Raw genomic sequence first — 15,343 nt, forward strand, 5'->3', positions numbered from 1 at the left:
GAAAATATGGCAAATAGAAGAGCTACCCAGCACTATAGAATCAAAATGTTTAGAACTAGACAGGAAAGGATGCCTTAAGGAGAGAAAACCCCACAGCAACTCATCCCTGCCAGCACAGGAAACTGTAGACAACTACTGGGCCTCTAGGACAAATAAAAAGCATCTACATCATATTGCACGTCACAGTGGCAATCAATACTTATGGCAACTTTGGGGATCTTTACCTCTTAAGATTCCTTATTATCACAGATAATACCAAAACTACCAAAATAGTTCCACTCTTCCTAAAGTACATAAAGGTAAATGAGGCCATAATCTCTCAAAATGCACTCGGAAATTATAGTAAGAGTATTAACTATGAGAGACAAACAGATTTACCCATTACCAAGGAGCCGCTTAATGCTGAATGTCTCACTGCAGTAAGTAGGCAATAAATGAAAATGAGAATGTGTATAAATTTGCTAGGGCTGCCTTAATGAAGTACCACTGGTGGCTTAAACAGCAGAAACTTATTTCCTAACAGTTCTGGAGACTAGAAATCCCAGATCAAAATGTGGGCTCGCTGTGTCCTCACATGGTATTTCCTCTGTGCACACACGTCTGTGTCCAAATTTCCCATTCTTATAAGGACACCAGTCATGTTGGATTAGGACCTATCCTAAAGACTTCATTTTAACTTAATTCCCTCTTTAAAGTCCTTATTTCAAAACCAGTTACTTCCTGAAGTTCTGGATGTTAGGACGTCAACATATGAATTTGGGGGGAGGGGGAGACACAATTCAGCACATAACAGATGGTCTGCTCAACAAATAGGATTATTTTAAGTCCTGTTGGGGCCTTTTGCATTTTCTTTATATTGTTAAAAATGACTAAAATTGTTCATTTCTTTTTTTCTCCCTTAATCTGAACAGATGAGCAATCATTAGAATTATGCCTGCTCACTTGTAAATTGATAGTCCAACACCACGATCAAAGCCGCCACATAAGAAGACTCCAGATGGACAGCCCGTGCTGAATCCCAGCACGTGACTGAATCTCCCCAGGCCTGAGGTTACTCAGCTGTAAAACGGAGATTATCACAGCCTCCTCGCAGGGTTATTAAAGGAACTTAAATTGAAGAATGTAGGTAAAGGGCTTAGCACAGGCTCTATCACCACCATAACGATTGTAATAGAAAGCCTTCCTAATGCAGATCCCTGAATTTAGGAAATAGAGCATTTAGCCTGTGAGTCAGTAGCATCTTAAAGACACAGAATCCTGAAATGGAGATCAGTGTTACCCATCACCCCTAACTCCTTCGGACTAAAACCTGAGGGCAGCCCTGGCCGGCAGCCTCAGCAGCAAGGCTGAGACGGAAACCTGCGCTCCGAAACACCACCGCCTCCCCAGCCTCCCTGCCCAGACGTGTAAGCGGAGTCTCAGCGGCGAAGCCGATGGGCGGCCGCTGGCAGGAGAGAAGCGTGAGGTCGGCACTGACGCACGTGGCCAGCCAATCTCGGCTCAAGAGTCTCGCACACTCACAAACCCACACAAGACGGCGACACCACAGCCTCGGCCTGGAGCACAGGCCCATGTGCTTCACACTCATCTCCGGCCACCGCTCCTAAGTCCTGGTCCTGTTCACTCACAAAAGGCAGCAGAGCTGTTTCTTCTCCACATGTGCCCTCTTCCCAGCCAAATTTAAGTTCAAATCTCTAAATTTGCAGAGCAGAAATAACAGTCATCTGGATGAGACTGAAATTCCCTCTTGGGACCCAGGGAAACACCAACCAGGCAGTTTGCCTCCTGTTGCTGCTTGATAGCTCAAGCTGATCTGAGCGAAGGGTTCACCGGCTTCACTCACCCGGGGAGCTCGGTGCTCTCCCGCTCCCACCCCCCTGCTCTGCCATTTCCCCTCGTGGATGTGTCTCTCTCCCTCCCACATCATTCCAAATGTAAAGCATCTCTAGCAGACTCTGACATGTTCTGCCCACAGGCCCTCAGTCTTCACCTCCACACACTGGAGGCAGCTGACTGGACCAACCCGAGACTGCTGGCCTCAGGGCCTTTGGAAGAAGAAGTGGGAGGTACCCAGAAGGAAGCATGGGGGAGGTACTGAATTACTGCTCCAAAAAGAAGCCCTCCACCAACAACAGACTGGCAGTTGGTGGACAAGACTGCAGCTTCCTGGCCCCTCCATTGAAAAACATTCTGGTGTGTTATAGCGAACAAACCCACAGACTCCCAGAGATCTTCAGTGGGATGAGCCCCAGATGGGCACTCACCCCTTTTTAGTTTCCTCCTCTCCCACATCTCACTTCCCCACTCCCTAAAGGTATTTCCTAGAATCCTTGCCTCAGGATCTGCTACCAGGGAGACCAAAACCAAGACAGTATCCTTCACAAGAAACATCAAATCCCACCTTACCCGTGAAAACTTTCCTTAGCACCAAGGCCCCACAAGTCACCTCCTATCATGTTTTAATACTAGTTGCATATGTTTTCATCTCAGTTCTCTACTGTCGGCTCTTGGAGAGGAGAAATTCCCTGGGTTGCTTGGCACAGTATCTGACACACACCGGATGCTCAATGTTTGTTGACTGAATGAAGAATGAATTAACCACGCTAATCAGCACTGAAAATCAGGTTCTTTACCGAAACTACATCCATGTGGCTCTTTTCTTCTTTCAAAAGCACTACATGAACTGCGTTTAATGAGCAAATTACTGTGTGTGTATTTCTTTAAATCAGCGTTTTCTAAATATTCATCATAAATCAAACACCCGATTCCCCAAAAAATCAGAACAAAGATCTTTTCCTAAATCCAGAACTACCTTACTAGATGTATTACTTCAAGCTTTTTCATCATGACTTTATTCTTAACACCTCTTTAAGGCCATCCCTCTCCAGATGAAGCCACTAGGCCACTCCAGTCACCTGAATCCCTGCACTACCCCACCTTTTCCTGCACACACTCCAAACACCATCCCTGGGGGAAGGGAAACATCACTGCAGGTCAGCGCAAACATCTCTACGTAGAAGAGTGTTGTAGTTGAGGTCTGTGTACTTCTCTGAACTGGGGATGCTCCATCAGTTTTATTTTTCTGAGATTTCTGAGATCAATGTCAGCATTATCTACATATGTAACACAAAGCCAAATTTGGACATGACTCAGGTCTAGCAGTGTCTCCTCGTAGGATTTGTTGGAGTTTACAGAATGTTTAATATTTGTTGGGATACCAGTCATTGGTCTATGTTCTAGCCAAAAAAGTATGTGCACAAAATGATGGAACCGAGTAGGACAAGATTTAGACCCCAAATACAACTTTCCTAACAAGTGAGACTGGAAAACGTGGCTGGCACCTTCGACTAAAGAGGCTTTCCAGTGAGCCTGCAGAGGCAGAACTGATTCAGCCTCACTACCCACTGCAAGTAGAGGAGCTAGAAAGACTGGATATGTTCAGATTGCTGAGTGGACTCTGCAGGCACCAAGGGATTTCCACCTCACCCAGGAGCAGATGTTTTAGTGTGAGACACCATCAAAGCACAATTCCATCATTTTAAATAAAGTAAGCCTATCGATCCCTCCCCCTTTGGAGGAACAAGCATCGGTGTAGAAAAGGGTGGGAGTCCTTCACTAGAACTTTCCAAAGAAAGCAGAAAGGTTCCCAGGGAGAGGAACAGTGAGTGTCTTCATGATACGGTTACACATCTCCAGTGGTGCCCACATTATCCAAGGCACTGCCAGGGAATTGTTCCTCAACCATCCCCCTCTCAGGGAAATGGAGAGCTAGAGAAGAACACCCTCCAAACACACACCTTCCCTGCATTTCTCCTAGAACAGCCCATTCGTGGCAGAGCTCTCTGCTCACACTGCACTGCGGAATTCAGACCATATACAGCTGATAATTACACATGCACAATTATTTTAGCTTGGCACAGGCTTGAAAATGATAATGATATAACTTTTAGCACTTTCTCCACCCCCTCATCGAACACCAGAATTGTTTCTCTCCACATGGTCCCTGATGGAGCAGTCCTTCCTCTCCGGGTTTCAGGTCCGCTCCTCAGTTTTAGGCTCTAGCCATCTCATACTGATATCTTCTTACATTGACTTCACCCTGTCAGAACTCTCCTGTACACTGTTCCAGACAAATGTACAGGAGAGGCTCATGAGACCCCACATTCTCTCACTAGAGTACTGTTCTCTTAAGAACATGCCGCCGCTTTATCAACCAAGGCTTCACATCAGATGCCTCCTTGGACTGCTTCCCCTCTGCACCGGGCAGAGGTCAGAGGATTACAGGGATTCACTTCGCAATAAGCAGGAGAGCACGCTGAGGCCTGAGCAATCGCATCAGACACAACCAGGTGGCCGGAAAGTTAAATATCCAACTATTCAGCGTCCCATTCTTTAATGGATGTCTAGTAAAGAGCTAGAGGACAAGTGGAGAAGCACCAAATGTATTACAAATGTGTTTTTAACTCAACAGAAGTATGTTGTCTAAATTTTTAGTGCTCATTACCTTCAATGCATTTCAACCATGGGCATATAAAATTGTCTCTATTTTTTCTTCAGTCCACTTTCATTAGGGGAAAGATCACACAGTACACCACCCCTTTCTCATTTACAAAAAGTCAGAAAAAAATACGGACTGAAACCAAAGCACAACGGACTTTTGTGCTGCTCTTATTAGATCATAAGCTCCATGAGATCAATGACTCTTTTCTTCAATGCTGATTCCAGCCCAGTAACTGCCTTGCTGCGGTAATAATAATGAATCATAATACACATATTTGGTGAATGTATTAATCAGTTTAGGCTGCCATAACAAAATATCATAGGCTGGGTGGTTTAAACAACAGAAATGTATTTCTCATGCTTCTGGAGGCTAGATCCAAGAACAAGATGCTGGCTAATTCAATTCCTGGAGAGGACCCTCTTCCTGGCTTGCAGACAGCCACCTTCTTGCTGTGTCCTCACACAGCAGAGAAAGAGAGAACAAGGGAGCAAGCTCTCTGGTGTCTCTTCTTATAAGAACACTAATATTATCAGATCATGGCTCCGTCCTATGACCTCATTGAGCCTAATTACCTCCTTATAGGCTCTATCTCCAAATAGTTACATTGGGGGTTAAGGTTTCAACATAGGAATTTTAGAAGGACATATTCAGTCCATAGCATTGAACATGTCCTTCCAATTATCAGACCTGTATAAGTACCACACATTATCTCATTTAATCCTTACAACAACGTAGAGCTTAGGAAGGAACCTGAAGCCTAAAAAGAATACAGGGTGGAGAAAAATTAGGTTTACAGTTGTAGGTATGGGAAACACAAAGTTTATTCTTATTTACTAATTATTGTAATATTTTCCATATGAACAACTTTAACCTATGTTTGCTCCACCATGTATATCCATACAATGGCATATTATTCAGCTACAACATAGATGAACCTTAAAAACATTACACTGATAAAAGAAGTCAGTTACAAAACACCATAAGTTATACAAAATGTCCAGAATAGGCAAATCCTTAAGAGACAGAAAGTAGAGGAGTGGTTGCCAGAGGCTTTGGGGAGAGGAGAACGGGAAGTGGCTGCTACAGAAAGGTACTACAGTCAGGTATCCTTTCTGAGGCAACAAGAATGTTCTGGAATTAGATGGTGGTGATAATTGCACAACTCTGAATATAATAAAAACCACTGAACGGTACACTTTAAAGGAGGGAATTTTATGGCATGTGAATTATATTTCATGCTGTTATTTTTTAAAAAGTTGAGAAACTTGTCAAGTTCACACAATTAGTAAATGGCAGCCCCAGATTCAAACCTAGGTCTGTTTGACTCCAGAACCTGTGCTTTCAACCATTATGTGGCTCTGATCACAGCTATCCCCAATGAACATTTTCTGAAGACACCAGCAAATTTAATTACAGGTAACAGAGGCTTTGGCGTAATTCCAATCACACAGACAAGGAAGACAATCCTCAGACCGCCTGGGACTTCCAAGGATCGATACACATTAAGGATTATTAATCTACTAATCCTTTTTAAACCTCCTGTAACTTGGAACAATGGTTATGCCAGAGGAAAAACAAAACAAAATTGAAAAGGAGTGTATACCTGAAAGGAATATGACTAAAGGTCCTCTGAGGCCACCCTTAGGACCTTTGGGCCAAATCAAATGTAAATCCGATGGTGTGACGTCCATGCTTCCTGCCCTCCAATGGCTTCCCACCCAAATGCGTCACCGTGGACATGTTCTGGCTACATGGTTCCTCTCTGGTCTTGTCTCCTCAGTCTCCCACCATCCCCTGCCCCCCACTGCACTCCAGTCACATCTGCCTCTGTCCTTCTTGAACATTCCCCGTTCTCCTCAACACTTGCTGTCTTACTGTCCCAGCTATGAGGAATCCTCAGCGTTCCAGCTTCACGGGGTGGCTCATCTGTGACAATCAAGTCTCAGTTCATTGTCCCTTCTCAGACAGACCTTCTGGCATCTGTGACATCTAAATAACATTGGCCACCACCCCATCCCCACTGCAGTCCCTCTCCATTGCAGAGCCCAGTTGTAAGTCCTTCAATGCACTTGTCTTTATTTAGCGGTTCACCATCTGCCTTTTCCCTTGGAATGAAGACCTTGTCTATCCTACTCCCAGCAGCACCAGCCCCTACAGCAGTCACTGGCATACAGCAGATGTTCGCTCAATGTTTGTTGAACAAGTCAATGAAGCACACACCTCTGCCATGAGATGCCTCAGCAAGCCAAGGCCTCCCGTGTTCAATCTAGGAGAGCACAGACTCAAAAAGGCTCCACTCTCAGGAACTCACATCAGGGTAATCTTCCCAAACTGGTGGTCCAGGCCTGGTGAGGTCATTATCATTTAGATTCTATGGCCACCACTTTGATTCATTTATTTTAACATCTTTATGCTTTCACTCCATCACTGAGCCCATATATTTATCATATACCTTTTGCCTTTTCCCTCCTCTAGCAACTTAAAATTATTGTAAATAGTGTGGCAATGACCACCTTATAATGGGAATGAGATTCCTCTTTCTGAAGAAGCTCTTTTGATTCCTCTATGACTGATTTTAAAACTCCCTTGCCTCTTTAAGTTTATTCTAAGGTGGACCAGACTTTTTAGTTAATACCAGCCATTGAAAGTTATTTAAACTAGAGACCCACCCTGGCCAACACATATCATACGATTATAGAGTACAATTCCCCTGTCTCTAGGTCATGATTGCACACCCAGGTTGTCCTCAGATGGCTCAGAAATCTGCATGGGGAGATACCACATGATTCGACTCTCAGGGCCTCCCTCCCACTGCATTTACTTTTCCTTACAGAGACCTCCATTTTCTCCCAGTCCATCAGCCTCCTCTTGATCTCATCTCCTTTCTTACCCAGACTACATCCTGATACTTAACTACCCAAGCTATTCACCAGTATTCAAAAAGGCTTGCCACCACTGTTCTCCCTCTGTGCTACCACCAGAAAAACTGAACCCTTACCCATACTACAATCTTTCTCCTTCCCTCATACACTGCAGTGATTTTTTTAAAAAACACCATCAGGAAGAATGCAAGACTAACACATAAGGCATGATTTCTAATGAAGGTTGCTTATAAATTCTTTAACATGACCTTGATGAGCTTACTCACCCATTCCTCTAAGCAATTAATCTAAACTTCCATCATTTTCCTCAAGCCCCAACCCACTCTCCTTCTCCATCCTAATCCCCATGGCAGAAAATGCCACCTCCAAGCAGAAGAAAATCTTCTGAGATGCATTTCCTGAACTCCATCCCTTCACCAGCAAACCAGCCTCTGACTGCACACATGATAATACCTTCCTTCGCACAAGTTGGGAATGAACTGTCTCTCCTGGTTCACAACTAAATTTTGCCCACTGCTCCTGTCTTCTCCCAGATCTTGCTGTATAATTACCTTCCCTCTCTTCTGTATCTTCACTTCTCACTCTTATCAGCTCCATCTCTCAGCCTATCATCTTGCTCTGTTATCCTTAAAAGGCCCTTCCTTGACCCCAATGTCTTCTAGCTACTACTCTAGCTCTCTCTCTTTCTCGAACCTTCCCAACGGGTACTTGCTGTCTCCACATCATCTCTCATTCATTCCCAGTTCACTGTAACCTGGTTTCTGCCCCCAGAGCTTCACTGAAACTGCTGCCTTCAGACCAGCACTGATTACTTAGTGGGAAAAGCCAAAAGGAAATCCTTGCTCCCTTACCTCACTAGATCATTCTGCTGCATGTGATGCTGTAGATCCCACTCATTCTCTGTCCCTTCGTGGGCTCCTCTTCCTCTCCTCAGCATTAACTATCTTCCCAGTTTATGTTCTCCTTATTCTACCCATGCTACCCAATCTCTTTCACAGCCATGTCTGTCACTAACATTTACATGGAAACGACTCTCAACTCTACTCTCTCCAGCCCCCATGTCTTCCCTGAGCTTCAGACTGTTATATCCACCTGCCCCCTAGTTGTGGCCTCATGTGTGTCCCAAAGCCCCTAAAATCAATTATGTCTGTTCTGATTTCACTTCCTTTCCTCTTCACCATTTAACCTGTGTGTTCCCTGTGCTACCCATTTCAGCAGGATGCCACCTCCACCCAGCTATCCACTCAAGGCACCTATTAACTTTAACCCTTCCTTCTGCCTTGTCATCCATATCAAAGCAATCCTAATGATTTCTATCAGCTGAAGATTTATTGAAAGAATCCCCTTTCATGCCTCTCAACACTTCCCAAGAACCAAACTTCTGTTCATTTCCCTTCATTTTGACGGTCTAGGGAGATAAGGGGCAAGCACTTGAGCATGACATACAAGATCTTCCATGACTTAAGTTGTCTCTGGACTCACCTCCTGACTCATCTCCCTTGCCTCAACCTTGTCATTTACCATAAAGTTCAACAAAAGACTCATTCTCCCTTAGCAGGCCACACTGCTACCTGGCCCTGCCTACCTAGCACAGACTGTCCTCCAGAATGTAATTCTCTATTCCCTATCCTCTCTCTCCCCTTTCTCTCTCTGTCTCCTTCCCTCCCTCCCTCCCTCCCTTCCTTTCTCTCTCCCTCTCTCTCCCCCACCCCAATCCATCCCCGACACTTCCCTTCCTCACTAACACTTGGCTTCCAAGATTTAGCTCAAGCATCACCTTTCCAAGATGCCTTTTCATACTCCTCCAGCCTGGAGAGCTGCCTCTATTTGCTGCTACCATAGCATTCCATATTTATCTCTAGTACAACAGATTTCACTCATCAAAAATTACGTATTAATCTGACAACCTCTCCCAACTAAACTACAAGCTCCTAAAGGCAAGGATTGCTCATAGCAGGTGCTCAATTTGGTTCCTTTGCACCTTAAATATTAGTGGTAAATAACTTTCTGATATGCTTCCAGATCTCTAAGTGCCTTGGACATCCAATATGACCCTTTCTCAGTCATCTGATTGGGAGGCTGTGCTATGGCCGTCAGCCTCAACCAACACATTAGCAATGTTGGTTGCTTACCACGCTACAGTCTGGAATGACAGTCTCCACTGCAGTAAGAGTTAAAGGAATAGAGGACTGAAACACTAAATTTAGCCATAGCCAGCTTCTCAACATAGTCTAAGATTTGGCAAGACAAATCTCTTAAACAGGCACAGTGCTGACACAGCCTGGTGGAAAGGAACTCAACCAGTGCTCAGCAGACTCAAAAAGGAAAACCTGCAGTACTTTCAACAAAGGAAGTTCTGAGATCTGCTGATTCATTCTGACTTAAAGCTGCAATAACACTTGAGTAAGGAGCACCCAAGCTGACGCTGCATTTTTTTTCTGCAGAGTTCACAGAATTTGGCATACAAGAAATTTAATAGCTCTTCTTTAGAATCCTTTGCAATTTCTCAGATATTGATTGTGGTCACCTACATTATAGTGTCTGTCTGATAGCATTACATGGTATTTTTCTGGCAAAGATACAGTCCTGGTCAAAATACTGATGATAGTTTAAAATACTGATAGGAGCTTCTTAAATGAAAGAAAACTACACAGGAAATCCCTTTTACCAAAGAAAGCTCACTGTTAGCTCAATTAGTGGCTGAAGAGCCCTGCTTTTGTCAACGGTTCTTGCTCATGCTTTGTACAAAGACATCTGTACAATGGGTTCCAACTTAGAAAACAGCATTTAAATATCAGCATAAACTTAAAATGCTCAGAGGAAAATCGGGTAAGTTTTTATCAGGACCAGCATTTCTAAAAGACCTATATGAGAGCAAATTACAAAGCAAAGAACCTTCTCAAAATATTTATAAGTCATCATTTTCTTTGTTTATTCAGAATTGCAATACAATATGAGAATTGTATAATGCAAGGTAAAATGGAAGAAAATTTTGTACTTGAGTCAGTAATTTATCATGCGTCCTATATATGGTAATGATTAAAGTTAACATTTAATTAACTAGCATTACTTCAAATATTTATTTCATTTAAAATCATCATATCTAAGTACTGTATTTGAGATACTTAACAAGTTAAATGTTAAATGCCTTTTCTTCCAGGAGAAGAAAAAATAATTAACTTCACACTTCTTTGTTTTTCTTGAAGTGTTACATGACATATTATCAGGGTCAACAACAAACATTATTTTAACTAACCTATTATCATGAAGTGAAGTTTTATTGCACTCACGTAACAGGATTATGACTAAATACTTACTTGTTCAGTGTGAGGTCAAGAATAAACCTGGAGCCAAAGGCTTGAATCTGGAAGCTTGCCTGGGCCAGATGGACAGCCTGCAGATCCAAAAAGACAGAAAAAGTCCTTAGCTTACTTTCCTGCCTTTAAAGCTGATTATAATGATATAGAGAACGATATTTCTCTATAAGAACTTTTTTATGGATTGATTGATTCCCTTATGTACAGACCCTTACGTAACAATTCATTTTTCTTTAAAAGGAGACTGGGTGCATTGTCATGGCTGTACTTGGGAGACCTGAATATCTGTGCAGCAAGAAACTAATAGAAAGACAGAGTCCTTTAAAATGAACACATCGTGATAAAAATCAAGAGTATACTCAGCTGGACTCACAAAGTGACCGTGATGAATTATGCAAGAGTGTGACTAATTAAAGCTTGATTTCAGCCTATTTTGCACACAAAGCTAACCAATTGTTTCTGCACACCTAAGTGAAAAATCATGTCAGCTCTCTGCTCCTCATCAGGAATTGGAACTTTCTCTAAATGATGTATCAGCAGAATGTGACAGTAAATGGAATAGCACAACCTTTTAGCTTCAGGAGCACTTAGAACCAGGCCCTTTGCGAAGACTGAGAGTTTCTGTCGCCTTTTAAAAGTCACAGGTTTACAAATATTGGCATGATTGTGCCTTCACTCAAAATACAAAGATAATCCCATCAAAACACAAATCATATGTGCTAGATATTAAAAATCCGTATAGCTCACAGAATCATCTAGAACAATGTAAATTAACAAATCAATGACGTTTTGTCAAAGTATTACCCAAGACAAGACTCTCCTTTGTCACCATATGGGGGGTGAGGGAGGACAAGGGTACTTGCAACACTCACACCCTCTCCCCTCCCCTGCTCACAAATATCTTTCCTCCAGACTCCATTCCTAAAACACAGCAGGTGTCACAAATCGTCAGGCAAGTGCCACACGCCCACAGCAAGCTCCCACAGCAAGCTCCCACCTCCCCCACACACCATGCCCCGCTCCTCCTAGCCCTCCTCCATTGGGATTATTGAAACCCTACTCATCCTTCAAGGAAGCTCTCCTTCACCAGGAGAATGAACTCTTCATCCTCAAGGATTCAGGAAAACTTTATTTGTTCTTCCTTCCATCAGCAGGAGTGCTTCCAATCCAACCCACATCACAAGTGTCTTGCAAACAGTTGTAGATTAATGACCCTTCCCCGAAATATATGAACTTTCAATTAAGTAAATATTTATTGTCAAGACTTCCGTCATGCAAAACCTATAAAATATTATAAACCATGACTTTTTGTCAAGCACAACTGGTGATGAGATAGTCACTCCATAATCATCAATAAATAAAATAAAAAGGGAATGAATGGATTTAAAAACTGTGGTACATTTACACAATGGAATACTATGCAAATGTCAAAAAGAAGGATATCTTACCCTTTGACATAGCATGGAGGGACCTAGAGAGTATTATGTTAAGTGAAATAAGCCAGTCAGAGACAGACAAGTATCACATAATCTGCCTTACATGTGGAACCTAATGAACAAAATAAACTGATAAACAAAATAGACCCAGAAACATAGAAGCATGGAACAGACTGACATATATCAGAGGGAAGGGGGGGAGAGGGTCAGGGAGAGATTAACCAAAGAACTTTTCTGCATATATGCATTACCCATGGACACAGACAATAGTGCAATGAAGGCCTGGGGAGGGGCTTGAGAGGGGTAGAGGGGGCCAAAGGGCGGAAAAGGGGGAACATCTGTAATTCTTTCAACAATAAAGATAAATGTTTCTTTAAAAGGAAACCAACAAACACTGAATTTTAAACACAAAGCAATGAGAAAGCGCCTGAATCCCTAACACCGTGGTGATAGCAAGCCCAACTTCAAACAGCCATGTAGAACAGGGTCATCATACTGGACCTGAGTTTCCCGCATCAAGACAATAATGTAGAAAGGAATTTCGGTTTTGTCAAGTGTGGTCTCTATCATCTGCAGAAGAACCTCTCTTTCTAACACATATATCATATATAGTCTTTAATCTAAATTGATTCTGTGTCTTGAAACATTAATTTTTGCATGAAGATTTTTATATTGATGAATAATTTGTACAAGGGGAAATTTTTCAGCTCTGGGTCCCAAAAGCTTAAAAATAAAACAAAAAAACTTACTTCCTGAGAATAAGGTAAGTTCTTAGGCATATTTTCTCTTAAGAATACTAAATAGGAGAGAAGAGTTCATTAATAGCACCCTGTCTAAAAGTGCTAATAAACATACCTCACGTACCTCGAGTGTCTTTATAAATACTAAGGAAAATCTGACAGTGACCCAGTAAAAGCCTCATTTTACAATGAGACAAGTACAAACCCCAACAAAACCCAGAAGTAGCCTAGTAGTAATTGCTTATCCCATTTTATAGAATTGTTGGGAGTTATACAATTTGACCGCTGCTAAATAAGTTTATACTGAGTTGGTGTGACAAGATTCAGTTTAGCAGAATTTAATGAAAGAGCTAGCAAATAATATTAATATTGGGATTTTCTTTAGTTTATTTTCAGTCACTCATTCCACACATACGTGTTAAGCCCCACTCTGTATAAAAAATGTTAGGACACAGCCTCTGTGCTCAAGGGAGTCAGGCTCCAGGGAAGCTGGGGGAGCTGCCAGCCTCCGTGTTGTATCTAAGGGGTCAGGGGGCGCAAGCCTTCAATGGAAGATGCGCGACTGGAACAAAATTTCAAAACATGAATGAGAATCCACCTGCCAGGAGAAGAAAAGACATTCAGAGCATGGGGAACACATTGACAAAAACTGAGTAAAAAATAAATATGGGGGAAAAACTTTTTTAATTTTTAAAAATAGTATGGCCTGTAGGAAAATGGCTTTTGGAGGAAACAAAAGACAATGAATCTAAAAAGGTGGGCTGGAGACTGCGGGCTGCGTATGACATGCTCAGTGATGCGTCCGATCACATGTACATACATCTGGCCAAGAGAGCAAGCTTTCCTCTAAATGATCCCCCGCTTACTCAGCACCATGTCGGGCACACGCCATTACCTTCACCATCATCATCATCAATAACAACAACATTATGATTCAAACCTATTGACAGACTGGTCTCCACAACTAAAACAATTATGGCGTCATCAACAACCTTCCTGCTTTTCCATGGTGGAGAAAGTCTGATTTTATTACACTTATCACAAAAATGTTATAACATTTTAATTTAACACTAACAGGCAGCACATTTCCTATAAAGTGATTTAAGATTTCCTCCAGCATTCATCTTCTTTGCACATACATCAAATGAAATTAGAATATTCATCTAATATATCTGTATCCATTTTAAGCAATTTCGATACAGTGGTATATGTTATTTTTCCTACATTCTGTTCCCTGTCCATTGCTATACATTCTACATTTGCATAGAGTATAGATTCTTCTCTGTACCAAAATAAATACCTGACAAATGTTACTTTTCCCTCTCATTCTGTGATGTCTGCTGTTTTAGACATAATCAAAATAGCTTTTAATTTCTGGAATCTCAGTTATTCCATATCAATGGATCGTTTTTTCCTTAACAAAATATTATACAGTTTTGATGACTGTCCATTTTAAATATGCTTTCAAATCAGGTAAAATGTGTCCTCCTCATTGTTGTTTTACAAATTACAGTTTTGGGTATTATTTGTTCTTACTTATTAACCCGCTTCTTCCAAATGATAGAAAAATTAGAAGCATGGCCAAGATGAGCAGAAAATTTTATAACATACAGCCAGCCATAGCACTTCGGGTTTATTAAATAGTGTGCAGGTGGCTGGCTGATCAGCATCACTGCCACTCACTGACATACGAAGCCTACCCTGGGTACTGCTTTTCTTCTACAAAGGAACTATGCACCACGGTTCAGAAATGTGGGCAATAACACGAAGCCAGACAGACCACAGGAACACAGTGCTTCGGAGATGAGTTCACGGGAGGTCATGACACGGTACTTCCTCCTTCGAGATAGGGGTTAACCAGGCCGCTCTGACAAGGACAGTCACTGTGGCGGCCCTGCAGAAGAATGCAGGGTTTTATAGCCAGAGTCACTTCACGGTAAGAACAAGCACAGCCCTGGGCTCCGAATTACCACCCTGAAGACTGAGAACAGCTGTTGCCTGAGCACTTGGATATTTTTCTTTTGACTCAGAAGCTGGCACAGGGAAATTACAGGAGCTCTATAAACAAAAACAACTAAACTCAATTATATACACAAACCTCCTGCGCTGAAAACAATTCACACATCCTAACAATGTGCTTTTGTTGTTCTGCTTCCTCCTTTGAGTAGACGGCACCTAATGGTATCACAATAAATAAGTTTAGAAGACTGTTCAATCCCTCAGCTTAGACTGATTTTGCATCTTATGGAGCAAAGGTATGATATGAAGCAATCACACATACATGCTCAGCTTCGTGTAAGGTACATTATTAAGTAAGCTGGACACAGTTACATTTTCTTGAGACTTATATTCTATAGTAGTTAACATTAATATGGAGATGAAAATGAGAAAAAAGATGACTATCTACTTATAAAAATAAAAAGCAGGCACTTGCAGGGTATATGTTTTCATGCAAAAATGTTTCACA

General features: G+C 42.1%; 1 protein-coding gene across 2 annotated transcripts in view; it reads right to left on the bottom strand.

The window, feature by feature from the left end:
• ADAM23 (ADAM metallopeptidase domain 23) overlaps window positions 1–15,343 on the bottom strand; it is a 135,990-nt gene that overhangs the window by 91,549 nt on the left and 29,098 nt on the right. For both annotated transcript variants that reach the window (XM_087819623.1, XM_016196702.2), the window contains exon 3: window positions 10,701–10,777. In XM_087819623.1, coding sequence (XP_087675749.1) covers window positions 10,701–10,777 — 77 coding nt within the window. The remainder of the gene's footprint in view (window positions 1–10,700; window positions 10,778–15,343) is intronic.

This window comes from Miniopterus natalensis, chromosome 8 (genome assembly GCF_054644295.1).
Source record: "Miniopterus natalensis isolate mMinNat1 chromosome 8, mMinNat1.hap1, whole genome shotgun sequence".
Lineage (NCBI taxonomy): Eukaryota > Metazoa > Chordata > Mammalia > Chiroptera > Miniopteridae > Miniopterus > Miniopterus natalensis.